Here is a 27,644-nt window from a genome sequence, read left to right as displayed (position 1 = left end):
AGCAGAAGACCTCAGCAAGCAACATGGTCACGGGTAAGTTGAGAGGTCAGCGGCCTTAAAGAAGGAAGACGAGAGGAAGGAAAGTAGCAGTGTTGGGAGATACAATGTTACTCGGGAGAGCGCTGTAGCCCACCTGTCCCCGCCACGCAGCTGTGCGGAGGGCGTGTTCGGAGCGGGTGTACTCAGCCACCACCGCCTCTCTGCATTTTTTTTTTTATGATTTATGGCCACGATAAGTGAACAGAAGTGGAGCCCATGATTCTGGGGGCTGTGGGCCCTTCCAGAGAGTTGCAATAAACGCAGTTCAGGGACCCACATATGGAGGAGGAGGTACAGGGGTGAGATTTCTTAGGGCAGAAACAGAAGATGGCCCCAAGTTCCCAGCGTCTGTGGGTTCCTCGTCCTTGTCAGGGCTTAGCCCCGTCTCTGTCCCCGTCCGACTGGCTTAGCCTCGGTTCCTGCCTGCGCTCACCTCTGCTGTGCGCTCACCTGGTGGGCTCGGGGCCCGTGGGCTGCTGTGGGGAGAACGAGGGGTGAAGGCCCCCGTGTCACCCCGTGAGAGGCCTTTGTTAGGCTTTGATTATGTTGCCTCCAGCTTTCAAACTGACCAGTCTCTCTCCCGGTGGTTCCCAGGCTTGGGCTGGGCCCTCCCCGACCAGTGCAGGCTTTCCCAGGTTAGACCCACCCCCCCTTATCTCCTACGGGGCATGTCTCCTAGTAGAAGGGCCTCTCCGGCCCACTGGACTCCTGGGCATGCGCACCCCCCCCCCCAGAGGGGTGTGCACCCTTCCCCCCGATAATCCTGGTGCCAGGCTGGTTGTACCCTGGGTGGACTGGAAAGTGGGTTTTCCTTCCTAAATAGGGGGCTGGAGGGGTATTAACCCCCTTGGCAATGCTGCCTTCCCTGGTGTGTGAAGCTGTAGCTTCCAACCTAATGACGCGTAGCCAGCTCCTTTCTCTTATTAATGTCCAGCTACCTACCTGCGCCAGCATTACCTGTATTTGCTTTTATTTATTGTTTTTAGTTTTGTTTTCTAACTATTCCAGGGCCTGTTAGGTTTACTGTCTTTATCTGTTAAAACAAGGCTTAAACAGGCCAAAAGAAATACTATTCCTCAAAATGATTCCAAACCACCAATTTAGGGCACTGCTGGTTCTGAGTAGGGTTGTTTTGGTTTGTTGGTTTGTTGGTTTGTTTTGTAGCATTATTGTTTGATTTAGTATGTGTGCTCTATTCTCTGGTGGCTACAGAGGATACAGTTAAATTACAAAGTCACTTGGGTCCCTTGACTTTTCTTCTGGAATCGCTTAGTCTTTTTTCTTGGCCGCTCTTGTTTGCATTGAAGGTTTCTGCGGATGTGCCGTGCTCTGTAGGCGTCGCTTCATATTTAAAAGGGAGGCAGCACAGGCCTCGTTGGGAGCCTGTGTCCGCAGGTAGACTTCAGTTTTGCTGGAGCGGACAGGAGACACGCGCGTCAGTGCCGCCGCGTGCTCCAGAATGTCCCGGTGCAAACGCCTTCGCTTCGAGCTGGCGGCGTGGACCGACCAGCTCTCTCGTTGTTGTGCTCTTTTCCCTGTGAGGTCCTCTGAAGCACTTGTACATGGCTCCGGCCAGTGCGGCCCGGTTGGTTCTGCATCGTCCTGTGCACCGAAAGGTCGCTGGTTTGATGCCTGTCAGGGCACATGCCGGGGTTGTGGGCTGCATCCCTGGTAGGGGGCGTGCAGGGGGCAGCTGATGGATGTTATGCTCTGTGTTTCCCTGTCTCTCTCCTTTCCTGTCTCTCTAGAAAAATCAATTTTAACAAAATCTGTAGAGTAGTTGCACATCAGTTGAGGTAGAGATGGGTTTGAACCTCTCCTGTTCCCACTCACCTGAACCTGAAGCACACGTCAGAGACCTAGAGGAATAAATCAGAAACGAAGTAAGCAGCATGCTTCTTTACAGGTGAATGGATGTGTCATGTTCTTTCTGGTTGTTTCATTTTGAAATAGGCACGAGTTTTGGGGGGAGGGGGATACCTTTTGGGATATAGTGCTGCCGATTTTAATATACAACTAAAATGTGATAGTAAAGGCCTTGTCTTGTCTCCTGACAAACGCAGGCAGAATTATCCCGTAAGGGTAAATTTCAGATCGATTGCCGAAAAAGGGGATTGCTGTAAAAGGCGAAGGTGTTGCGAAAACTGGGAAACCTTTGACTTTCCTGTCAGATAACCGTGCAAGAGACATTGTGGAGACGTGTAGGAGGTTTTAAGGTGTGAGAACTTGCCTGGGCAACTGTAACAAATCACACAAACCCAAATCACTTCAAACAGTAGCAAAGGATTCCCTCCACCTTGTCGAGGCCAGAATCCTAAATGAAGGTGTTGGCAGGGATGTACCCCCTCCAGTGGCTCTAAGGGGGAGCAGCCTGCTTGCCTCCCCCATATTCTGTGGGCTCCCGGAGGTCTTGTCACGTGTCAGCATAGCTGACTTCACCCTGACATGGCCTTTCCCCACGTGTCTGTGTGTTTGCTCACTTTCTGCTGCTTATGCAAATACTCATCATCGGAGTTCGCCCCATCCCAACCTAGGGTGACCTCCTCTGGAGATCCTAGCCTGGATTACGTCTGCGAAGACCCTGTTCCAAGGAAGTTTGCCTTCTGAGGTTCCGGGTGGACGTATGCTTTGGCGGGCCACTGTTCGACCTACTGCAGAATGTACGGATGTTTATAACTGGATTTTTGTGCTGCGTTTCGTGGTCTTGAATTGTATGACTTTGGAGTAATTTCCTGACTCTTCCTAGACCTTAGTTTCAACACTGTAAAGGTTCGTAGGTTGGCTCCCATGTTCTTTAAATAGTTTCTAGATGGAAAAAAAATAGATATGCTCGTTTGTTTCTGTTTAGGGTTACTTTGATACAGACACATTGCTTCCCTGATGTATCTGTATTTGATGGGTAGTCTTAGGAATCTTTTACTTTCCCCCACCGAGGTTCTGCGTGGACCGATTTTCTGGGTTTGGTTCGCATATTTGAAGGAATTACGGTAGTTGATGAGTGCATCTGCCGGGGCTACTCCTGTTTCCCTGGTAGGGGAGGTGGAAGCAGAGGACGGGGTGGCCGGCGTCGCTGGGCGTGCTGGCTCTGGGGGTCCGTTTGCTGTTCAGAGGGTAGGCTCGGGGGTCGGGCGTGAGAGACTGAGCTTGTCAGACCTCTCAGCTAAGTGGCTGTCACTTTAAACAGTTGGATTAAGAAAAACACATTCTCCTTCTAAGAGAGAAGCCAGTCATAATTTATAAAATGAAGAGTATTTTGGTGAGATAGGTCCTTTTCTAAAGATTCATTGCAGAGCTTTTTTGAGAGAGTAATAATACTTCATATGATTTCACCCCTATGTGGAGTCTAATGAACAAAATCAACTAACAAGCAACATGGAGACAGACTCATCGATAGACGGCAGGCTGGCAGCTGTCGGGGTAGAGGTTGAGGGGCAGGGTGGAGGATGGGGGGATCGAGCCAAAAAGGGAAGAAAAGAGAAAAGAACTCATGGACACGGACAACAGTGTGGTGATTGCTGGGGGAGGGTGTGCAGGGTTGGGGGCAGGTCTAGCGAGGATAAATGGTGCTGGACGGAGACTTGACTTGGGGCGGTGAACACACAATGCGGTGTGTCCAGATGATGTGTTGTGGGGTTGTGCACCTGAAATCTGTATCATCTGTGAACCAGTCTCACCCCCAATAAATTCCGTGAAAAGCAAGGACAATAACAATTAAATACATAAAAATAAAAAATAGAAATCTCATTTGTGAAGTTTGCATTTGGGTATGTAATTTTTTTCCTAAAGTGAAACCCACTCACCGTGATGATCCGTATAATACTTGTTTTTCTCCAACACTGATTTTACGCTCTGGCTAAGTTTCGAATATTTCTTGCATTGGGCGAGGAAGATTTCATATGATACCTTTGTGAGGAGTCTGTAATTATGCATTTGAATGTCTGGCTGCAAGGTTTAGGTTGCAGTAGTCCGTATTTGTATTAATAGGCTAAAAAAAATGACGAGTTTTTTTCTTTCCGCAGCAAGATGTGAGTGAGTTCACACACAAACTCTTAGATTGGCTAGAAGACGCTTTCCAGATGAAAGCGGAAGAGGAGACGTAAGTTACCGGGCACGTTCGTGGCGGGGTTTAAGGGATCTATAAATAGCACTCTTTTTTGTTTGTTTTTTAATGTATTCGGTGTCAACAGAAAGTAGGCATCTGAGACATATGACAACCCAAAGGTCGCCGCTGTATTATTGACAAACTGTTTGGGGTTTGTGGCCACAGATGCTGGTAGCCTTAGAGTTTCACTCCAAGATCAGAATCCAGCCAGGTCTACACAGTGACCCCTGGAAAGGCTCATTCCGAATGCCCACTTCTTCTCATTGGATTCAGTGAGGAGCGGGACATGTTGCAAGTAAGACTTAAGATTTCAGAAGAAATGGCCCAGCCGGTGTGGCTCAGTGGCTGAGAGTTGACCCTGTACCAAGAGGTTGCGGTTCGATTCCCGGTCGAGGCATATGCCCAGGTTGTGGGCCCGATCCCCGGTGGGGGGCGTGCAGGAGACACGTTCTCTCTCATTGATGTTTTTATCTCTCTCTGAAATTAATTTTTAAAAAATGAATAAAGAAAAAAATTTAAAAATAAGATTTCAGAAGAAAATGGAAAAGTTCTAGCCTCTTTTAAAAACCATTTTAGAAAAGGGGAGATACTTTGTTAGTTACTAGATCCTCTAAGGTGACCAGGACCCAACGAAAATCACAGTAAGTGAATCAGCAGCCAGGTCTTCAGAATCAGAATCGCGTGAGTCCTTCAGAAGACGGAAGGGTTCGAGAGGAGTCCGGCAGCATTCTCCTGATCTGTAGGCGAAACGCTGGCGGGCAGCTCTGGGTTGAAGGCGGGACACTGGGGTGCCCACAAAATCTGGGTGGATTGGAGGGGGGCGCCTCAGGGTGAAACAGTTAAAGAATTACTGAGAGAGAGTCAAAGAGACTCAGCTACCATAGACCGGGATACAGATATTGTTCACGCTCAGCGGAAACATGCCCAATACCTGTTAATATTAGAACCTTCAAGGTGCAAGGGACAGGAGCCATGGAGAACGAGGACCCAGGGTGGACAGCCGTGGATGACGTCCACACATAGACTCTTAGTCTGCCGGGACCGGAGCGCTGGTCGAGTCCTTCAGGTGGACAAGGCATGTTTGATTAAGGGTGGCTTTTCACCTTCCCATCAAGTCCAGAACAGCGTGTGTGGCCCAACACGGAAGTGTCTGATGATAGTAGGAAGATCAGGCACTTCATGGGCACGGACTGTCAGATCCTGTTGTGTGGTCATCCCACATACTAACTCACTCCTGTTAACTGTTTAAATAGCCGGTGAGCTTAATTACCATTATTGTCTTCAGCTGACAGGTGAAGCGACAGATACGTTTAAGTACCTTACCTGAAGGGACACTAAGTAACAGCTGAGCACATGATGACATCGACCTTACCGCTTTGGCATATGTTCTTGTTCTTGACATGTTTTCTTTATTATTTACAGGTTTAAAAATTATAACCGTATTTTCTTTTAACATGCTTTAGGGATGAAGAGAAGCCAAAGAACCCCATGGTGGAGTTGTTCTATGGACGCTTCTTAGCCGTGGGAGTACTTGAAGGTATAGTTACACTTTTGCTTGTTGTTACAGTTGAGATAGTATCTGTTAGCTGCTTTGTCTTGATAGTAACTCTTTATTTGTTGGCTGGTTTTTAATTTCAATTTGACTTACTCTGTTGAGAGTTCCTGTTACATTGCTACTACTACTAATCATTTGTATACAAAGTGCAGAATGGAGTGATGAAGACAAAGGCACAGAGTGTATTATCACACGCTCATTGATACTTAGTATCACTCTGTTGTCCTTGCCCTGGGAAGGCTTCTGAGATTCTGCGAATTACTGGGATACGGGAATGATGGGTCAGTTGTTGGTCGATCTTTTGAAACTGTCTTGGAGTTGAATATTACTGGATTTGGTATGATGATGGTTTTTGAGGGTTTCAAGTCTGTGAGTGTTAAAAACTGAGTTTAGCAATATAACATAGTTAGGATACTACAGTTTGGAGGCAATTATAAAACTCCTTAGACTCTAGTTTTCAAGAAAGAGTTGTAGTCTATGTTTTGCCAAATCAGCTAAGAGTGATGCTACTCCATCTACCATAAAGGCCTGTTACTCAGATCTGGGCCAAACCAGTTACTCTCTGATTTTCCTATCAAGGGGCGGAACTGAGTCAATAGATTTACTTCAAATAATATTACTAAGTCCCAAAACATAAACTTTGGAGAACTTGTTTTTCCCAAGTGGCTCAATGCATCAACTTTGGGACATTTACCCAAAGTATAAAATTTGGAAAATTGGTTTTCCTTTAGGATCTTAAGTAATGGATTCCCATGAAGTTTTGTTTGAATATAATTTTATAGTTTAGAATTCAGAGAGACTAAGGCAGAGAGACTAAGGGTTGGGTCAGTCATTTAAAACGTTATGTTGAGGTATCAGTATATAGGTATCAGTATATTTTTGTTTGCCTCAAGTGTTAATTATTCATTATATAAATAGTGGAATATTTTACATAGACCCTACATTCCATTCCAATTTGGGATGTCCATACTGTGATACTAATTTTTATTTGAAGCATAAGAGTAGCTCTCATCAGGTTGTGACTTGGCACCATTTATAATACCCTTCATACCCATTTCTATCTGCATTATCTTGATAATTAACTGTGATTGTTTCTAAAATACTTATCAGTCAGTGTTAAAGTCTTTAGTAAGTTGCTTCAGAGCTATTGTACTATGTAAATGTGACTTTAATAGCTAAGGTATGGAAACAGTTCTAGTGCCTATCAGTAGATGAGTAGATAAAAAAGTTATGGTACATTTATGTAATGGAATACGATGCAGCTTTTAAAAAGAAGGATTTCTTACCCTTTGAGACAGCATTGAGGGACCGGAGAGTATTATGCTGAACAAAATAAGCCAATTGGAGAAAGACAAATGTCAAATGATCACACTTATATGTGAAATCTAATGAAAAAAATAAATAAACTGATGAACAAAATAGATCCAGAGACATGGAAGCATGGAACAGACCAATAAACCTCAGAGGGATGGGGGGGTGGGGAAGAGATAAACCAAAGAACTTACATGCGTATATATGCACAGCCCATGGACACAGGCCTAGGGGTGACGGGAGCAGGGCAGAGGGGGCCATTGGGTGAAAAAAGGGGGGACATCTGTAATACTTTCTACAATGAAGATACATTTTTAAAAATATATATTTAAATTATTTAGAGCACTTTCTGATGACTTTTGCATGTGTCTTCCCAATGCTTCCTTTTAGGCCAGTGGGTCCCCAGGGGGTGATTTCAGTTTGATTACTCAAGCACCCCCCTTGCAAAAAGTTCCTCAACTTGTCCCGAACTTAGAGTCCACTGACCCCTCCATTTAGTCCCTCTCAGCCCCCTTCTTCATCTCCTCCTTGTCCATTACAATTAGTTGTACAAATACCCACAGCTCCCTTTCATACCTTCCTGCCGGCACCATCTCTGGCTGTTCTCTGACCTTCGCTGAGCGTCTGTCCGGGTTCCCTGCGCGTGAACTAAGTCCCTGGGTATTGCTGAGGAAAGGTCACTTCACTGGCCTCCCTGGAGCGGATCAAGAATGTAGTAGAGCCCGGCCAGTGTGGCTCAGTGGCTGAGCGTCGACCCTGCACCAAGAGGTCGCTGGTTCGATTCCTGGTCAGGGCACATGCCCAGGTCGTGGGCCTGATTCCCAGTGGGGGGCGTGCAGGAGGCAGCCAGTCAATGTTCTCTCTCATCGATGTTTCTATCTCTCTCTCTCTCTCTCTCTATCCTCTCTCTCTAAAATCAATAAAGAAAATAAAAATAAAAAGAATTCTGCCCTGGCCAGTTTGGCTCAGCAGTTAGAGCATTGGCCCACAGACCAAAGAGTCCGGGGTTCAATTCCGGTCAAGGGCACGTACCTCGGTTGCGGTTCGTCCTGGCCCCGGTTGAGGTCATGTGAGTGGCAACCAATCAATGTGTCTCTCTCACATCAGTCTCGCTCTCTCTCTCTCTCTCTCTCTCTCTCTCTCTCTCTTTCTCTCTTCCTCCTGCTCTATCTGAAGAGAAATGCATCCTCGGGTAAGGATTAAAAATAATAAATAGCCCTGGCCGGTTTGGCTCAGCGGTTAGAGCGTCGGCCTGCGGTCCTGAGAGACCCGGGTTCGGTTCCCACTCAGGGCACGTACCTCGGTTGCAGTTTGTCCCCGGCCTTGGTTGGTCGTGTGGGTGGCAGCCACTCGATGTGTCCCTTCACGTCGATGTTTCTCTCTCTCTCTCTCCCTTCCTCTCCCTCCCTCCCACTCTATCTGAACAAAAAATGGAAAAATATCCTCGGGTGAGGATAAAAAAAATAAATAATAAAAAATAAAAAACTCCCCTCTTCCCACACTTCTCAGTTCATCCTGTCTGACGTTCACCCCTTTAAAAGGGGGTTTGAGTTCGCCTGCTAACTCCCCATGATTTCAGACCGCCCCACTTTCGTTCTGGCCGAGACCTGTCCCAAAAGGACGCTTTGTAAGGTTATTGATTTCTCCGTGTTCAGCTTCACTGAATCCCTCTCAGTTTTTCTATTGAATTCTTAGCAGCTGTTAATTCTGAGGACCCTCCTCTCCTCCTCTTCCTTATTCCTGTTCTTTTCTTTTCCTTTTGTTAGTATGTTTTTATTGATTTTTTTAGAGAGGGAGGAAGAGAGAGAGAAACATTGATGTGAGAGAGAAACATCGATTGGCCGCTCCTACACGCCCCCTGCTGGGGATCGAGCCCACAACTGGGCATGTGCCCTGACCGGGACTCGAACCAGGACCTCTCAGTCCATGGACGATGCTCAATCCACTGAGCCACACCGACCGGGCACTTCTTTTCTTAAAAACCACCGGCTTCTATGGTACCCTATTTTCTTGGCTTTTTATAATGTCTGTGTGGGTACTTCTCAGAAGCTACGTCTATAGTCTCTTCTTGTATCTAGAGGTGGGACTCTGTGGGACTCCGCTTAGGCTCTTACCCTGTTTGCTGGCTCCCGGGGTGGTCTCGGGTCCTGCCCTGACCCCTGCCACCAGCCAGCCGGCAGTTCTCGGACTCACCGCTTCGGCTCAGAGGATTCATCTTACAGACGCATCCAACTGTGTTCTCCACTTGTCATCTCTTGGGACGTCCTCGAACAAGGAGGGCCACTCCGACCTTGAGACAAAAGGGAAAATCCCCTGCACTCCCTTCAGCGGGGCCCCTCTCAGAGCATCAACATCAGTCCGCTTGTTTGTGCGAGAAATCTGAGTCTCCTGGAGACCTTCCTTACCTCGGACCCCTCCTGCCCACGAGGCAGTCAGTCAAGTCTTGCTGGTGTCCCCGTTTGTACATATGCATGTGTGTGTGTGTAAATTAATGTCTGTTTTGTACACTTTAACTGGTAGCCCCCTATTCCCTACCTTTATTTCTAGATGGGTTCCGTAATGGTCTCCCAACAGTCTACCCCCCCCCCCAACACCCAAGCCATTAGGACATTTTAAAGACATAGATCTGATCCTTTTGTGCCTTTTCATTGCACGTATTGGGGTGACACTGGTTAACAGAAGTATACAGGTTTCAGGTGCACAGTTCTCGACAACACGTCTTCTGCACAGTTGTGCGTTCACCCCAAGTCGAGTCTCTGTCCCCATTTCTCCCTCAGACCATCCTCCTGTCCCCCACCCCCCGGCAGACACCACTCTGTCGTCCAGTCCACGACTGGTCCCCTCCACTGCCCCAGCCCCGGCCACAGCTGTCAGCCCACCGTCTGTGAGTGTGTCTCTGTTCGGCTTGTCAGTTCATTGGACCCCGTTGTTCCTAGATTGAGCAATTCAGTGACTTTTTTTTTAATCCTCACCTGAGGATATTCTTCCATTTATCTTCAGATAGAGTGGGAGGGAGGAAGAAGGAGAAAGAGAGAAACATCGATATGAGAGAGACACATCCACTGGCCGCCGCCCGCACAACCCTGACCAGGGCCGGGGACGAACCACAGCCAAGGCACCTGCCCTTGACTGGAATCGAACCCACGACTCATTGGTCTGTGGGCTGATGCTCTAACCACTGAGGAAAACTGGCCAGGCCAGTTCAGTGACTTTAATCAGGGCTGTTAGACTGTGGATTTGACCCACCTGACTCTTCATTGCCGCCTCCCCATGGCCCCCAAGCTGTGTGGTCCCCTCGTTCTGACATGCCAGGTTCCCTGCAGCTTTGAAACCTTTGTGTGGGCTTTTCCTGGCAAGAGTGCCCTGCAGGCCCCTGACACCCTGGCCGGCTAACTCCCGCCCACTGTCCGAGTCTCAGCACGAATGTCCTTCTCTGTGGGAGTCTTCTCTCTTCTCCTCTCCGGCCCGAGACACGAGGGGCCCTTCTGTGCCCGCCCCCAGCGGTCCGTGTCACCACACCTCTTACAACTCTGCACAGCCGAGCCGACATGTGGTCAGTGCTGTGCGTGCAGTCCATGCGTGTGATGTCCTTCTTCCGGGAAGGTGCCGAGAGTGTCCTCCGCTCTGGGACCGCACCTCTTCTGCTCACGGTCACACATATCCTCAGAGTTTGGCACAGTCCCCAGCCCTTAGACGAACTTAATACATAAAGACACACACGCACACCCGTGTGTGTGGACTTACATGTCTGCATACGTGCACACAGGCGGCGTGGACTGAATGCCTGTGTGTGAATGTACATACACGCACGTGTTAACCAGCAGGACAGTTACACTCCTCACTGCCCTCTGGCATGTCACCGCTTTTGAGTCCGCTTTTCAGGTTCAGGAGAGAATGCGCAGGTACAGTTAGTGGCTAAAAGGGCGGACGGACGAACAGGGATTAAATCACAGCCTCCCCTCCTGCAGGGAAGAAGTTCGAGAATACCGAGATGTTCGGTCAGTACCCGCTTCAGGTCAATGGGTTCAGAGATCTGCATGAGTGCCTGGAAGCTGCTATGATCGAGGGGGAAATCGAGTCTCTGCATGCGGAGGGCTCCGGAAGGTCCGGCCAGGAGGTGAGTGGCGTCTGCGTCCCCTCCCCCGGGGCTGTCCCAGGTCGAGGCCCTGCAGCTGCCTGCTGACCCAGGGCGATGCTCTCGGTGTGTGTGCAGCGCCTGCTGCTGATGTCCACCGGCAGGTGCGGGACCTGCCCACGCCGAATCGGCAGCCCCACACCCCTCTCTTCGTGAAATTGCCGCCGAGTTTTGCGAAGGGCAGGTGGAGGGAATGACTCTCTTCGGAAGGAAATGATGCACAAAATATGTTGCAGACCTGTTCATCTGTGTCCACCGGAGTCTGTCTTGCCGCCAAACTCTGGCTGTCCATACGTACACGTGGATACATTATGTGTCCACTGGGGAGCAGGGTTACAGTAGGCAGGGTCTCGAAGGTCAGTCACCGTCGCGCGGTTGCTGAGAGGCATCTTTGTGAGCTGGGCGCCCGCTGTGTCCTGCGGATGGTGCGGTGACCGCAGACAGAGCTGCAACATCCATGCTTCCGACTGCCTGACATGTCTCAGTGTTACCCAAAAGGTGTCTGAGGGCGTTACCCCAATAGAGGCTTCATAAATACTGGGATGCTGTCTCTGTGTTTATCTAAAAAGGGGCTGGGTTCTTGTATCTTTGAGAATTAATTGGTTTTGTCTGAATTGTGCACTTTAAAAAATAAAAAAAAGATGTAATGAACCAATTTTGGTTCTAACTTCTTTCCTCAAACACTCAAACAAAACCAGAAATAAATAGTAATTTTTTATTTTTTTTATCCTCACCCGAAGACATTTTTGCATGTGTCTTCAGATAGAGGAGGAGGGAGCGATGGAGGAAGAGAGAGAGAGAAACATCAGTGTGAGAGAGACACATCGAGTGGCTGCCACCCACACGACCCCAACCGGGACAGGCGACAAACTGCAACCAAGGTACGTGCCCTTAGCGGGAACCGAACCCTGGACTTTCCGGTCCTCAGGCCGATGCTCTAATCACTGAGCCAAACTGGCCAGGGCAGAAATATATAGTATTTATTATTTAGGTTGTTTTTTTTTTAAAGAGAACATGTAAAATAATGTTTCTCTCTGTATCACAGGTGGTCTAATTCTCAACAGATGCCAGGCCCCCCTCAAAGCTGTCAAAGCAGAATCCAGGGTAGGGCTGTACATGGCTCAAGGGCTCACAGGTGATTCCGATATAGACCTGAAATTAAGACTTGAAATTAGGCTTATTTATTTTATTGATTGGGAACAGATCTCCAAGAATTGGGACTTTCCCAGGATCCCACAAGGGAACTAGAAAATAGACCTAGTTTGGCCGGTGTGCTCAGTGGTTGAGCGTCGACCCTGCACCAAGAGGTCGCAGGTTCGATTCCCGGTCAGGGCACATGCCCAGGTTGTGGGCCTGATCCCCAGTGGGGGGTGTGCAGGAGGCGGCCAGTCCATGTTCTCTCTCATCGATGTTTCTATCTTTCTCCCTTCCTCTCTCTAAAAATCAATAAAGAAAAAAGTTTAAAAGAAAATATTAGGCTAATTGGAAAAACGCTAGACGCATTTTAGGCTTATTTCTAAATTGTCATAATCCCTGATAGCAACGTTATTTAGTAAAATTTGTTCATTTTACTTTGATACAGAAAACATTTTTTTTTTAAACTGAAATAGTGTTGTCAGCTAATTAGGAAGACCTTTCGTCTCTAGAATCACTCATGTTAACACAGTCTGCAGGCTATAAGATTTTAAATGTCTGGAATAAGATAACAAGACAACTGAATACATTAAAATGATTATATGTAAGAGAAATACTTCTATAAAATACGTTTCTAAAATATGTTTTTAAGGTAAATGGGTAAAGACAATTTGATGACTGAACTAATTTTTGAATTGGAACAAAAAGTGTTTGATTCTCATTCCTAGTTCACCTCCTGGCTCTGTGGTGTCCTCGGGGGGATTTGGGGTGCCAGTCTGGTTGTGTGCCAACCCCTGCGTTCATGGCATGTCACAAAAGCAAGGTTTACAACATATAAACAGAAAAGTCAGCTGTTACAACACATAAAAATGACTATTCTCTTTAGAAAATATTTATGGTAACAGGTCAGATTTACAGTCATAATCAATTTAGAAGCACCTGTGCTGATTATATAAGTTATTTATTCCTAAATGGCATCAATCTATTACTCCTGTAGATTTATTATATAACATAATAATCATACATATGTTAGGGGAGGTGGAGAATATAGGCATCACTTTTACCTTTAAGTCCTGTCTCACAAGCCGTGACATGCCACTTAGATTGAAGAAGTAAATATGATTTGTATTGCGTGGGGAAATGACATTTTGAAAGAAAAAAGTCTCATTGTTTCACTTACTTTTCTAGTTATGCACCTACTGTACCTAAGGGCTAAAATCACAGAGCTGGAGATGCCTGTGACATTTCCAAAGCGATCTAGGGCCTGCCTGGCTGACTGACCACCGTCGGTGTGTGCACAAGGACGTGAGGTGCTCCGGTGTCCTTAGCGGGAAACGCCGTCCTTGGGGGTAGCGACACGCGCTCGCCAGGGGCGGGTGTGAGCTGTGGTCACTTCCCAAGCGCGGAAGCTCTGCCCGGGCTCTTTGTGGACTACAGGGAAGCGTATCCCCAGCTGAGTCATTTCATTTCCACCGGCCGTTGGAGGTTCCCGTGACTTCAAGTAGAGGACTGTTTCATTTTACGGCTGGCTTTTGAAGTGTTGCAATAAAATGTGAAAGTAATAGGTCTTGCAATCTGCTTACATACTTGTTTGAATTGCGTAAAATGGAGGAGGAAATGACATCATAGGGCATTACAAGTTTTTTGTGTGTGATACACATAGGATATATTTTCATTATTTTAAAAAATTTTTTTTCCTTTATTGATTTTATAGAGAGAGATAGAAACATCGATGAGAGAGAACACCAACTGGCTGCCTCCTGCACGCCCCCCACTGGGGATCGGGCCCACAACCTGGGCATGTGCCCTGACCGGGAATTGAACCTGCGACCTCTTGGTGCAGGGTCGATGCTCAACCCCTGAGCCACACTGGCCGGGCTATTTTAGTTCTTAATAGTAATTTGAGGTGTGGATTAGGGCTAATTTTTGCCAATGTCATGCAAGAACAAAATAAAGAAGCAAATCTGTTTAGGAGATTTTAAAACCTAAAAGATGGCCCTGGCCAGTTTGGCTCAGCGGTTAGAGCGTCGGCCTGCGGTCCAGAGAGACCCGGGTTCGGTTCCCGCTAAGGGCACGTACCTCGGTTGCAGTTTGTCCCCGGCCCTGGTTGGTCGTGCGGGTGGCAGCCACTCGATGTGTCCCTTCACGTCGATGTTTCTCTCTCTCTCTCTCCCTCCCACTCTATCTGTACAAAAAATGGAAAAATGTCCTCAGGTGAGGATAAAAATAAAAAATAAAACCTAAAAGATGTTTCTGGTATTGGATCTTTCATAATTTTCTCTAGTCAGCTTCAGGAAATACCCATATAGAAAATAAATTCCTGAAACCTCAACGTTTAGTAAAAGATAAACCAAATTCAACTTAGGGAATCTCAGTTCAGGTAATCATTAGCATTTGGGGAGGGAGAAGCCGTTCGAATCACTGTTTTATTAACTTTATTTTGAGAAAAGGAGCAACTTTGAAGATTTTCGTTAAATCCAGTTTGCTACATGTGCGTCATTCCTGCTTTTTTTGGATGCTTGAATTCAAATGAGTGTACTCGCAACGTATTGACATCTGTGTGATGTCGTTTTTTGACAGTTGAAAACACCCATAATGTAGTATAGAGCAATTTATTTTCGTAGTATCAAGAAGCCGTACATTGCATGGTTGATAATAAGCAATTGAAACATATTTGTTACATTGTTTTAAGCTTCTGTATCTGTCTATTCATAATTTGTCATTTTCCTTTCTCTTTAAGTAATGTTTATATAAAACTTGCATCTCTTTTACAAAAAAGAATTTTTTTTGAAGTTCTGTTGTATTTCATGCTTAACTGAACAGTTACCAGTTTGTGGAGGAGTTGGTTTATAGCAATGAAACATTTAATTTGCTAAATACTAGTTATTGAGAAATATTTCAAATGTAGTTACCGTAACTATTTATTAATGACAGATCTTTTTCTTAAATTAGTCAGATTTCTTGTAGGAAAAGTAAATTTAAAACAGTTTCTAGTTGTTAGTGATACACATAGGAATTGTGATCATTTATGCTGTAAACTTTTATTTTCCTTTCTATCCTGCATCTTGCAACTTTGTCACAGCTTTAGCAATATGGTCCTTGTGACAAGTATCTGCTGTTGATGGTAGTAAGAGGGATATAATATTGAAGAAGGCAAAAGACTTGAGCTACTGAGTTGTGATTTGAACCAAGGCCTTTCTCTGTGGGTTGCTAATTCTAATGTAAGGAATTATCATGAGAGAAGGAGAGGTGTCAGGAGATTTTTCTTTCCTGGTTGTATGTTATCTGACATCCTTGGAATTTTCAAGAGGTGTGAAAATTTGGGGGGAAACTCTGAGTTTTATCTAAGTACCAGTTTTTTGTGACGTCAGCATTGCGGTGATGCGTATAAAAATGGCATTGTCGACACCCTGTGCCTAAAATTGGAGTGGAGAAGACAGAAGGAGGGTACTAAGGTTTCTAATTATTGTTTTCTTTCAGCATTGGTTTACCGAACTACCGCCCGTGTTAACATTTGAATTGTCACGGTTTGAATTCAATCAGGCATTGGGAAGACCAGAAAAAATTCACAACAAATTAGAATTTCCTCAAGTTTTATATCTGGACAGGTATGGTTTGGCATACAGCATGACTTCGCTTTGAAACAGTTTTGTAACCAAGGAAGAATTACTGTGTTTAGAGAAGAATTTTGTTTAATTTTTGTAGAATTTTTACTTTGTGCATTAATATATCTAGTAGCATTTGTCAAGAAATGGTATAGTTACTGGAAATAATGTGATAAGGAAGTTTTTTTTTTTTAATTATTTTTTGTATTGTAATTCTGTCAGAAATTTTCAGAAATACTATTTTTTACTGTCTGACATTTTATTATAAAATTTTGAATGAATTGATCTTCTGTGATATTGCCTAGACAGTATTGTACCTACTTCCCTGATATTTAGAAATGCTAATGACTCCTATTTGTCTTTTTCCTGCAAGATACATGCACAGAAATAGAGAAATAACAAGAATTAAGAGGGAAGAAATCAAGAGACTGAAAGATTGCCTTACAGTATTACAACAAAAACTAGAAAGGTATTGCAACTTTTACAGAATTGTGAGCTAACTATAGAAGTTCATGTTTTCAGTGATTATCTAGAATCTTTAATACTTCCTTTTTCTGGAGTAATTTATGATTTTAGGACTAGGTAGATACTCATTCTGCATGGATAGTTTTGCTTGTCTAGTTTCGTTTTGAATTCAAGAAACAAGTCATTTATAGTTGCGTGAGAAGATTATCTTGTTATTTAAAATGAAATATTCTCCCCAACAACAGAAAATGCTTCTGGTGCTGAAAATAGACGTAAAGATAAACTAAGTTACAATTGAGGTTTCTTCTTTCATGAGAGTAAGTGTTACTCTTGAGATTTCCTGTGCGGGGCATGGTGCCTGGGTCTCCTCTGGAACAGGGGGTGCAGCCTCGGATCCCTGCAGAGCTAGTGGGCGCTTTGGGAAGGAGGCTGGCAGCCAGACACGTGGTGGGCAGGCCGCCCGGAGGGCACCCCTTGGAGAGGCAGTGGCCGTCCCCCACGCGAGTGGGTGGTGTCCTGACAAATGTCATCTCAATGTCGTAGAGTGTCAAGTTGTTTCCGGAAGCCAGCGTCTGGACTCCAATGGTCTGTCCCTCGGGTCACGTCCCCGAACGTGCCTGGCAGGGGCCAGCTGGCCACCTCTGAGCTGATCCTCATTCCCGGGTCTTAGTGTTCATTGAACACCCTGCAACGTTTTTATACAAACTAATATATCCTGTTTCAGTCATTCTTATTCTTCAAAGGTAACCATAGCAATATTGAAAAATAGTCCGAGGTAAAACAACAGGAAGTGACTGCCAGTCACTGTGAAACCAGATGACACGGCTGAAAAATATAAATAGTCTCAGGAGACGAAACTGTCCGTTTGTATTTTCCGATTGGGTTACAAGTCAGGGCAGCAGGAACGTTTGCAACATTGTAACCCACACTCGGCCCCATCCACCTTGGTCTCCTTCCTTTGGCCAGTGTTTAATTTATTTCTGGAATGTATGCTTGATCTTATTATCTTCATTTGAAAATTAATTTCATTGTTGGGAAAGATTCATTGAAGTATTTGTATCGTGTTTTATAAAAATTATTTTAGAACGCCCTGGCCGGTTTGGCTCAGCGGTTAGCGCATCGGCCCTCGGACCAGAGTCCCGGGTTCGGTTCCCGCCAAGGGCACGTACCTCGGTTGCAGTTTGTCCCCGGCCCCGGTTGGGGTCGTGTGGGTGGCAGCCACTCAATGTGTCCCTCTCACGTCGATGTTTCTCTTTCACATCGATGTTTCTCTCTTCCTCCCTTTCTCCCTCCTGCTCCGTCTGAAGATACATGCAAAAATGTCCTCGGGTGAGGATAAAAAAATGAATCAATAAATTACTAAATAAGCAACCGAATGTGCTTTGTATGCAGATGAAAGCTTTCATGCCTTTTATGGTCAACAGATACTTAAGCTACGGCTCGGGGCCCAAGCGGTTCCCACTGGCCGACATCCTGCAGTACACCATGGAGTTCGCGTCCAGCAAGCCTGTCTGCGGCTCTCCGGTCGATGGCCTGGATGCCACGCCCCCTCCCTGCGGCTCCGCCCCGCCCCAGGCCGCGCCAAGGTGAACAGAGGGCTGTGCTGTGTGAGCACCCTGGGGGGGGTGCCCTTGGAAGAGGGCTTTGGGAGATGCCTGTGGTGATCGCTTTTCAAGAACGCGGAGCAGATTCACGCAGGACTGTGCGTGTGGTCTGGGTGCTTTATTTTGCTGCATTTATGGATTTTTCTATATATATATACTTTAGGTTGTTGGGGTATGTTACCTGTTGCAATCTTTTATCCATCAAAATAATGCTATTAAACTAGAATTTTCTTCTAGAATGTAAGGCTCGTATTAGCAAGGAGAGAGGCCTTTGTAACATTGGTACACGTAAGATTTGTTGGTTTGTTGTTGTTTTTTAAGTAGATACGATCAGGCCATTTCTACTGTACAGGCAGGTTCTTCCTCATAATAGCGCAGCCCCCAGATGGTAAGGATGCCGTTAGGGTGTTAGATCACTCCGCATCTCTCCTTGTTTTAAGGCCTTTCTCGTTGGAAGGATAGGCCATTCATACTTGCTAACTGGGCACAGCCTTGGCCGGAGCTTGGCCGGAGCTTGGCCTGAGCAACCCTTTTCTGCTCTCCATGCAGCACAGCCGAGCAGCAGGCGGCTCCGTCCTCAGAGCTGCCGAGGACCCCGCCCGTCCCTGCAGGCGCCGTGCCTTCCAGGTCGGTGATTCACAAACCATTCACCCAGTCCCGGGTACCCCCGGACCTGCCCATGCACCCCGCACCCAGGCACATCACGGAGGAGGAGCTGTCGGTGCTGGAGAGCTGTCTGCACCGCTGGAGGACAGAGATAGAGAATGACACCAGAGGTAAGCCCCGGAGGACGGCGTGTGACGATGGCACTGGAGACGCACGGGCTCTGGATGGGGCGCGCCCACGTCAGCCCTTTCTGGAAGGGTTTTCTGAAAGGCCAGCCCTCCTGGCTTTCCATCTTCGTGACCTGGATGGCGGTTCGGAGACGGACGGCCTTTCCCTGGATTGCTTGGCCCATCCGCGACAGGGCAGACGCCCGATTTCCTCCTTAGTGCCCTGAACCCCCATCACACGGGTGCCCCAGCTCGTTCCGGCGGGCGCCGCCCTGCAGGTGTGGCTCACAGATCCGAGCGCGCCCTGAGGTTTGCACGAGGTCAGGCTTGAGAATTAGAAATGCGAATTGTAATCGGCCGTCTGCTCGTGAGATGTCCAGACGTGACGAGAGCCCAGGGCCAGCCTGGGACGAGTGTCCCTGGCACGAAGCAGCAGAAGATGAGGTCAGTGCTCCGGGGCGCGTGTGGCTGGTCCGTCGCCACCTGCCCTTTCTTGGAAAGAGCTCACCTTTGTTCTGAAGTGACCTCCTTCCTGCCCTACTATGTTAAAACATCCCTGTTTAAAAATAATAATAATAATAAAGTGACATCAATAATTTAGGGTAGGTTTTATTGTAATTCTTGTAACATATCAAAAGTGGGATACCCTAATACTGTCCCCCAATTTGATCCTAATTTTACTGCCTTATGGTAAAAGAAAAAACTAGGACTTTTGAAACTGAAGATTTAAAATTAAAAACAACTGCTGTTTTATACCAAAAGGTTGGAACTATATTAAACAATATTGATGGTTAGATTTTATGGGCTTAGTTTGATGCTGTGTACTCAATAGATAAATAAAAAGCAGTCCTTATTTATTTATTTTGATTTTTTTAAAATTCTTTATTGATTCTAGAGAGGGAGAGAGAGAAACATCGATGAGAGAGGACATCCATTGGCCGCCTCCTGCATGCCCCCCATTGGGGATCAGGCCCACAACCTGGGCATGTGCCCTGACCGGGAATCGAACCAGTGACCTCTTGATGCAGGGTCGACACTCAACCACAGAGCCACACCGGCCGGGCAAAAGCAGTCCTTATTAAATAGGGAGTTAATAGTATATGATCGTGACTAACAATTAGCGTTAGTAAAGGAAAAGTATGATTTCTCTTAGCCTTTTTCATACATGAGGAAATCTCATTTACGTTTATCAGCACATGTTGATTAAGCATGCAGTTTTCCTGAGCACTGCCCAGTTTGGGATCTTGTTCTTCTGGACTTGGCAGATTGTGTTTGTTTTGTGTTTTATTTATTTTATTTTATTTTTTCATTATCATTTGTCCCCTCTCTACCCTCCTCCACCTCCACTCACCCCCCACACCCCATAGTCTGCACACTGTTGTCTGTGTCCACGAGTTCTCTCTCTTTCTTCCTTCTTTGCTCAATCCGTTCACAACCACCCCTCCCTCACCCCACCAGCGCTGTGTGCCTTCTCTCTGTCTGAGTCTGTCTGTATTTCCCTTGGTGGTTCCGTCTGTCCATCAAATTCCACATAGGAGGGAGACCATGTGGTACTTGTCTCTCTCTCCCTGGCTTAGTTCACTTAGCATCATGCTCGTCAGGTCCATCTGTGCTGTCACAAAGGGCACAGTTTCCTTCCTTTTCATGGCAGCGTAATATTCCACTATGTAAAGGCACCACCACTACCAGCCTGAGAGCGCTGGTCTCTCAGCGTTCTCCCTGGCCCTGTGGTAGCCTGATAGTTGAGCAAAAATGTAGTTTGCTGTCTTACAATTTCCTTAATGACCGGTGAAATTCATTTTTCTATAAATTTCTTGTTTGTGACATCTGCCCTTTGTTTACATTCAACCATTTGTCATTGTCTTACGGCTTTATAGAAACTAGCCCTGTGGGTATCAGCCTGTTGCCTGACGTGTACTGCGGATACTATTCTCCTTGTTGGTCGTTGTCATTGGACTTTCTGATGTTGTTGGGTTTGTTTTTATCATGTGGATCTTCTTAAGTTTGGGGACGCAGCCTTATCTTTTTTATGGTTACTTGATTTTCTGTCAGGCTTAGGAAGGCCTTCCCACACGCTCAAGTGACTGGTATCTTTTTGTGATTTTTCGTGGCTTCTTCCTGACTCTTTTCAACAGGTTTGTAGTCTAGGGTGGTTGTGTCGTTATACCACAGCCTACTGACAGATTCCAGGGTGGTCTCAGTTTTAAATCATGTGGACAGCATGGCTCTGAGCATCCCTGTCTGAATGATTCTGTAGGTAGATTTCCACTGGAAGGAGAAGTAACGAGTGATGTGAGTCTTGGAACTTTATTTCCGCTGGTGATTGTGGTGAATTTTTATTTGATTGTGCATTTATATAAGATTGACAGTGAAGTTATGGTATTCTAAGGTTTTTCTGTTTTATATAAACAGGCAAGAGGGTTTCGCTGTCATTTACGTGAAAAACGTTTTTATAGATATGAACCAAGTTCCGTTTTATTGGTTCCGCACATTTAACCTTAGGTGTTGAAGTTAAAGACAACTGTGTTTTCATACGGACTCCACATAGTGTTTTTAAAACGGTTTTAGGACGTGGTTTTTACTCGGACATATTGGTAGGAAAACCTTTCATCTCTATCATAGAGGTCTCCGTACAAACATACTTAATGTTAATCATTAAATGACACCTTCTGTTCTCAGATTTGCAAGAAAGAATATCCAAAATCCATCGAAAAGTTGAACGAATGTACTCGGACAAATCTATGATCCAAGTAAGTTAAATTCCTAGCTAGTAATCATTATAAAAGATATTTACTTTTTTTTTTTTATCCTCACCCGAGGACATTTTTCCATCCTCTGTTCAGATAGAGTGGGAGGGAGAGAGAGGAAGAGAGAGAGAGAGAAACATCGATGTGAAGGGACACATCGAGTGGCTGCCACCTGCACAACCCAACCAGGGCCGGGGACAAACTGCAACCGAGGTACATGCCCTTAGCGGGAACCAAATCTGGGTCTCTCTGGACCACAGGCCGACGCTCTAACCGCTGAGCAAAACCGGCCAGGGCGGTATTTACATATTTTATTTATCTTCACCAAATTCTTCTTAAATGTTTTGTTATAAAGTTGCTGAACTAAATTTAAGGGGCCGTATTAATATTTCTCCATTCAGTTCTATTCCCATACTACATGCATTGCTTACTCTTTTATTATTTTTAATAATACAGTTTATCAGAATTTTCCCTAATATTTAAAAATAAAATGACAGAATTATAAGGTTGTTTAAGGATATTAAGATCGTGGGAGAAAGTGTAGGATTGTATATTTTAAATCTGGCGTACTGTAAGTAAGCCATTTCGGTGAGCTCAGCCATCCGCTTGTACTTGTGAAGAGTTAGACAGACCACGTGCTTTATCGAAAACGATGTATGTTCTTGATTCAAAAGAAAGAACTGAACTGCGTCAGCACACACATACCTACAAACACATTTTCAGAGTTTTGAAAATGGTCCTGTTCACACACCTGTCTGCTTTCCACGTCTTCAGCATATGTCCCGTTTTATTATTTCATAGTTTCATTATTTTTTCAAACTCTTCTCCTCGGCCAGCTTCCTGTGGTCAGGAACGTGCGGCCCTGCGGTCCCCGGAGGCCACGGACGCTCAGCGGCAGGCCGCCTGACCGCGCGCCTCTGTTCTGCTCCCTCCAGGTCCCGTACCGCCTGCACGCCGTTCTGGTGCACGAGGGCCAGGCCAGCGCCGGGCACTACTGGGCCTACATCTTCGACCATCACGAGCACCGGTGGATGAAGTACAACGACATCGCCGTGACGAAGTCGTCGTGGGAGGAGCTCGTGAGGGACTCCTTCGGGGGTTACAGAAACGCCAGCGCCTACTGCTTAATGTACATAAACGACAAGGCACAGTTCTTGATACAAGGTGAGGCAGGACACGTCCGGGGGTGGTCGAAGGGGCCCTGTTACGTGGCTCTGGTCTCTGGTGTGGTCCGTTAAGAATCACTCACCCAGGGGGTGATGGGGAGGACGGCATAGTGCCGGGTTGTTGCAGGTAAACTGGACTTGAAAAGAGGCAGAGCCCTGGCCGGTTTGGCTCAGTGGTTAGAGCGTCGGCCTGCGGAACAGAGAATCCTGGGTTCGGTTCCTGCTAAGGGCATGTACCTCAATTGCAGTTTGTCCCCGGCCCGGGTGGGTCGTGTGGGTGGCAGCCAGTCCGTGTGTCTCTCTCACATCGATGTTTCTCTCTCTCCCTCCCGCTCTATCTGAAGGTGATTGCAACAATGTCCTCAGGTGAGGATACAAAGTAAAAAAAACAAAAAAGAGAAAGTAACATGACCAGGGCCGAGAATTGGAATGTATTTTCTATTCAAAGTTAACTATTTACGAACTATTATAGACTGTCAATCTGACGTGTTTCTCTCCGCTTTAATGACTCCGTCACACGTGTCCCTTCCTTGACATCGACGACCTCCATCCTCTGGCCTCTGACTGTCCGTCCGTTTCAGGCTGCTGTTCGGACTGTGGCTGTGTGGTGCTCACAGCTGATCATTGCTTTCACACGTTTCTGTCTACGTGTTCTTAGGTTTTTCTGTTTGTACCTTTTGCCGGTAATGTTCTTGCTTCTTTTGCCTAATTCCTGCTCATCTGTTGAGATCCACTGTACATGTGACAAGGTTTTCCTAGTCTGCCAGCAAGCAGCCCTCCTGTGTCCCCACCCTCCCCTCCCCCCACCGCCCGCCACACCCCACACACGCCACACACCCCCCCCACCCCATCGGGCACTCACTGTGCTGGGGCTGACCTGCCTTCTCTCTTCACTCGGATCTGCTCGAACCGGGGACCATGCCACACACTGTCTTACTCTTTTCATTTTTTATATTCTTTTTTAACCTCACGCGAGGACATTTTTCCATTTTTTGTTCAGACAGAGAGGGAGGGAGAGAGAGGAAGAGAGAGAGAGAGGGAAACATCGACGTGAAAGGGACACATCGAGTGGCTGCCACCCGCACGACCGACCAGGGCCGGGGACAAACTGCAACCGAGGTACATGCCCTTAGCGGGAACCGAACCCGGGTCTCTCCGGACCGCAGGCCGACGCTCTAACCACTGAGCCAAACCGGCCAGGGCTATTTTTTATATTCTAATACCGGCTTTGCATGTGGAAAACACTTAATAAAGGTTTGTTGAAACTGATCAAATCAGCTTTCCTTTTGGATTTAACCATTCAGCAAGACTAGCTATGACGTCTACTCTATTTTGTATGTGTGGAGTAGAAATGGAATAACTGGTTTAAATAATGCTTATGCAATGTTTATTTTTTTAATTTTTCTTTAATGATTTTAGAGAGAGGAAGGGAGAGGGAGAGAGATAGAAACATCGATGAGAGAGAACATGGATTGGCCACCTCCTGCATGTCCCCCACTGGGAATGGGGCCCACAACCTGGGCATGTGTCCTGACCAGGAATCGAACAGGTGACCTCTTGGTGCAGGGTCAACGATCAACCTCTGAGCCACACCGGCCGGGCAATACTTATGCAGTGTTTTAAAAAAAAACAACCTTTCTATGTTGATTAGTTTTCAAATTGCATATAAATATATTGATATACTCAACTGCCTTGGATGGAAAATAACTTCAGTTCTGTGTTGAGCTGAATAAGGCTATGAGTCTCTCCTGGTTTTACTTCACGGATCATCCGACATCGGTGTGTGGGTCTGTGTCCGTGTCCAGTAACAGATCTGGCTTTATATCCTGGTGCAGTTCTCACTCCTCAGATTAAAAAGGGAAGCTGAGACATTGCCTGTAAAGGGTCATCCGACACCTGCCTCATTTCTCTTCGGCGTGTTTTGAGTTTTCTTCTCGGGTTTGGGTAGCGTAGATCGCAGGGGTGACCAGCCACAATTCCACCCCGGCCGACACGCACCGTTTCGAGCTCTGCGTGTTCCCTTCCGTTCTTAACCCCATGCTGGTCCTCGACTGTGCTTCCAGAGGAGTTTCACAAGGAGACCGGGCAGGCCCTGGCGGGCATGGAGACGCTGCCCCCGGACCTGCGGGCCTTCGTGGAGGAGGACAACCGGCGCTTCCAGGACGAGCTGGAGGAATGGGACGCGCAGGCCCAGGCAGCGCCGCAGGGGGCGCCGGCCGCCCAGGCCCGGAGGGAGGCTGCGGCCGCCGCAGGTGAGTCCCGCAGTAGCCGCGGCGTGTCGTCTGCAGTCATCCCCGCAGCTCCTGCAAAACAAGTTGCCTGTGGGGTGCAGCGCAGACTGCCGTTGTGTGAAAGCAGGAAGAAACTGGTCACGATGATCTGAAACTCCGTCTCCCGGAGATAAGCACAGGGCGCCGTTGAGGGGACCCTTTGCCGGGCACCCCGTGAACAGGGACGGGCGCAGCTGACCCTCGAGCGGGGCGGGGCTGGGGACCCCGCCCAAGCATTGAAAATCCGCGTGTACGTGGGTGCGCCTTTCTCGAGCCAAAGGAGATGATTCTGCAAACTCTCCCTCTGCCTGTCCTGCCTCTTTGGGCTGATGCTTCTCGGCAGGACACTCAGAAAACCTGTGAAACCCAAGAGTAATCCAAACCAATTCACGAAAGCGATCCGTAAAATGAACTTCAGTGATTTTATGTCTGAGCAGAGGAACACTACTCCACACCCATTTGGGGTATACTCAGATACATGCACTTTATTTTTTTATAATTCTTAAAATGAAAAACAAAATGACCCCAAACTAAATATTTAATATATTCCAAGTAAAAATGTGTGTAGGTCTATAAAACAAAGAGATAAACGTATAAAAATACAAATATTTAGAAATATAATTCTAAAATTATTAGCTGATGAAATCTAATACATTTAGAGTGAACGCCATACACAACTAAAGAATATATGTTCTACAACTGAAAATAGAATATGTTAAGATTTTTAAAAAAAATGTTTTCTGTATTAATTTTTGGAGAGAGAGAAAGAAAGGGAGAGGGAGAGAGAGATAGAAACATCGATGAGAGAGAACATCGACTGGCTGCCTCCTGCACGCCCCCCACTGGGGATCAGCCCACAACCTGGGCATGTGTATTAAACAGGAATTGAACCCGCGACCTCTTGGTGCTGGGTCGATGCTCAACCACTGAGCACACCGACCGGGCTGATTTTTTTTTTCTTTTTTTTTGAGATTAATTTCATCATCACTGACTTGGGAGTATGTTTTAGGGCAACATATTTCCTACTGTGGAAAAAGTCCTGTTTCTGTGCAGTAGAAGAGATGAGTTAGACACATCTTTTTCACACTCGTTTGTTTCTTTATTAGAACCCTGAATGGAACATTTTGAATGACCTCATTTTTTTTATTGATTTACTCATTTTTTTGCCAGGTGTGCGTCTTTGCTTTTAGTTGTTCAGGAAGCATTCCAGGTGTTGTTTAGGTCCTTCTTTTACGGACAGACCCCATGCAGGCTGCCTGGCTGGGTTGTAGCAGTATCCTTTGACCTTCAGAAGGAATGATTTTTGTAAAGGGAGATTCGCAATATCGCACTATTGCGACCAGTGCAGGGACTCACAGCTGTATTCAGACCTGCAACTTGCTTTCACATCGGGTGAGTAGTCGAGTCCTTGATATTAGGAGGCATTGACGTGGGATTTTTTAAAGACCAACGTGGTGGGATTGAGCCAGGAGGTAGCAACGTGTTGATAGGTGGGTGCGATCCCACTGGTGTGGTGAGCTCTGCCACTGGCAGGTCCGCGCTGTGCGTGATGACCTGTGCGTAGAGCAGGTGACACAGAGCAGGTGAGGTGCTGGCTTCACAGCTGTGCAGTTTCGTCACAGGGGCTTGGTCCACTTCAGTAGGAAACGGAACAGCTCAGCAGGTGTCTCGGAGGCTTCTGAGCTCCAGTCGGTGGAGTATCAGCCACGGTCATCCCTCCGGGCCTTCCCAAGCCACGCCCCTGAACTCGCCCCGATGTAGCCCGTGTTGGTCTTCCCCTAACACCCACACACCCATTTGCATGCGGCTGTTCTCCTTACTAGTGGGATAATTGGGGGGCTGCATAACTGGCGCTGGGCTTCGGGGGGTCAGCATTGAGGTGAAGGGAGCCCTGTGTTCATTGGCTACGCAGCACCTCTGTCCCTGGTCCGGCTGTATTTGCTGCCCCCGGAACGTGGAACCCTGTAGTCTCCTCATCTGCTCTGCTTCTCCCAGGACTCTAAACGCAAAGATCTGACACATTTTATTTCTCCGAGACTAATGTGTATTCCCACAGAAGTCCTCTCCGACGGGCCTAGCCAGCTTGGCCCCCCACTTCCATTTGTCATCTGCTTTTTCTCCGTACAAAGACCCCAGCGGTAGATTCCACACCCGTCCTCCTGATCCGTCCCTCCCACCGCCTCTTCGTGTGCTGCTCTGTGCTGTTAAGCAGTTCAGAGTAGGCGGTGGGCATCGATTTCATGTCTCTCTCTTTAGTATAAGGGAGAACAGCTGGGAGAGAACGCAGGTATTTCGGGGAGCAGCCCGAACCAAAACGGGCTTCAGAGAGCAGCGTGATGCCACCGCGGGAGACACGGTCCCCGGGAAGTGTCGACACCTGCGCCCTGAGTGGGGAGAAAGAAGGAAGTGCTCACTTTACACGCTGGGGCGTGAGCGTGTTGGTGAAAAGTTTGGTCTTTATTTCTGCGTTATTTTACATAGCACGTGAAGAAAGGGGTCTCGTGTCGCAGGGGAATTGAACGTGTCAGTGCCGAATGAGGGAACTGCTTATCATGTTTGCTGGGACCACGTATCTGCTGTCATGAGTAGACAGGTTTTTCTTGAATGCCCATGTCATCTTCTTCCTATTTCTCGCCACGGTTTTCCAAGTGATTGGTTTAATTTGGTAGAATACTTTCAAAATATCAAAGAAAGCCTGTATCGGAGTCTCCTAGGTGTCGGCCAGGATTCTGAGGGAC

General features: G+C 46.8%; 1 protein-coding gene across 1 annotated transcript in view; it reads left to right on the top strand.

Moving 5' to 3' along the window:
- USP25 (ubiquitin specific peptidase 25) overlaps nucleotides 1-27,644 on the top strand; it is a 131,429-nt gene that overhangs the window by 65,757 nt on the left and 38,028 nt on the right. Inside the window, exons 8-17 of the mRNA XM_036243410.1 lie at nucleotides 4,059-4,135; nucleotides 5,605-5,678; nucleotides 10,976-11,124; nucleotides 15,757-15,884; nucleotides 16,255-16,350; nucleotides 17,771-17,932; nucleotides 18,500-18,726; nucleotides 21,403-21,473; nucleotides 22,406-22,634; nucleotides 24,700-24,888. Coding sequence (XP_036099303.1) covers nucleotides 4,059-4,135; nucleotides 5,605-5,678; nucleotides 10,976-11,124; nucleotides 15,757-15,884; nucleotides 16,255-16,350; nucleotides 17,771-17,932; nucleotides 18,500-18,726; nucleotides 21,403-21,473; nucleotides 22,406-22,634; nucleotides 24,700-24,888 — 1,402 coding nt within the window. The remainder of the gene's footprint in view (nucleotides 1-4,058; nucleotides 4,136-5,604; nucleotides 5,679-10,975; nucleotides 11,125-15,756; nucleotides 15,885-16,254; nucleotides 16,351-17,770; nucleotides 17,933-18,499; nucleotides 18,727-21,402; nucleotides 21,474-22,405; nucleotides 22,635-24,699; nucleotides 24,889-27,644) is intronic.

This window comes from Molossus molossus, unplaced genomic scaffold (assembly GCF_014108415.1).
Source record: "Molossus molossus isolate mMolMol1 unplaced genomic scaffold, mMolMol1.p scaffold_m16_p_5, whole genome shotgun sequence".
NCBI classification, from domain to species: domain Eukaryota; kingdom Metazoa; phylum Chordata; class Mammalia; order Chiroptera; family Molossidae; genus Molossus; species Molossus molossus.
This window is presented reverse-complemented; position numbering and strand designations above follow the sequence as displayed.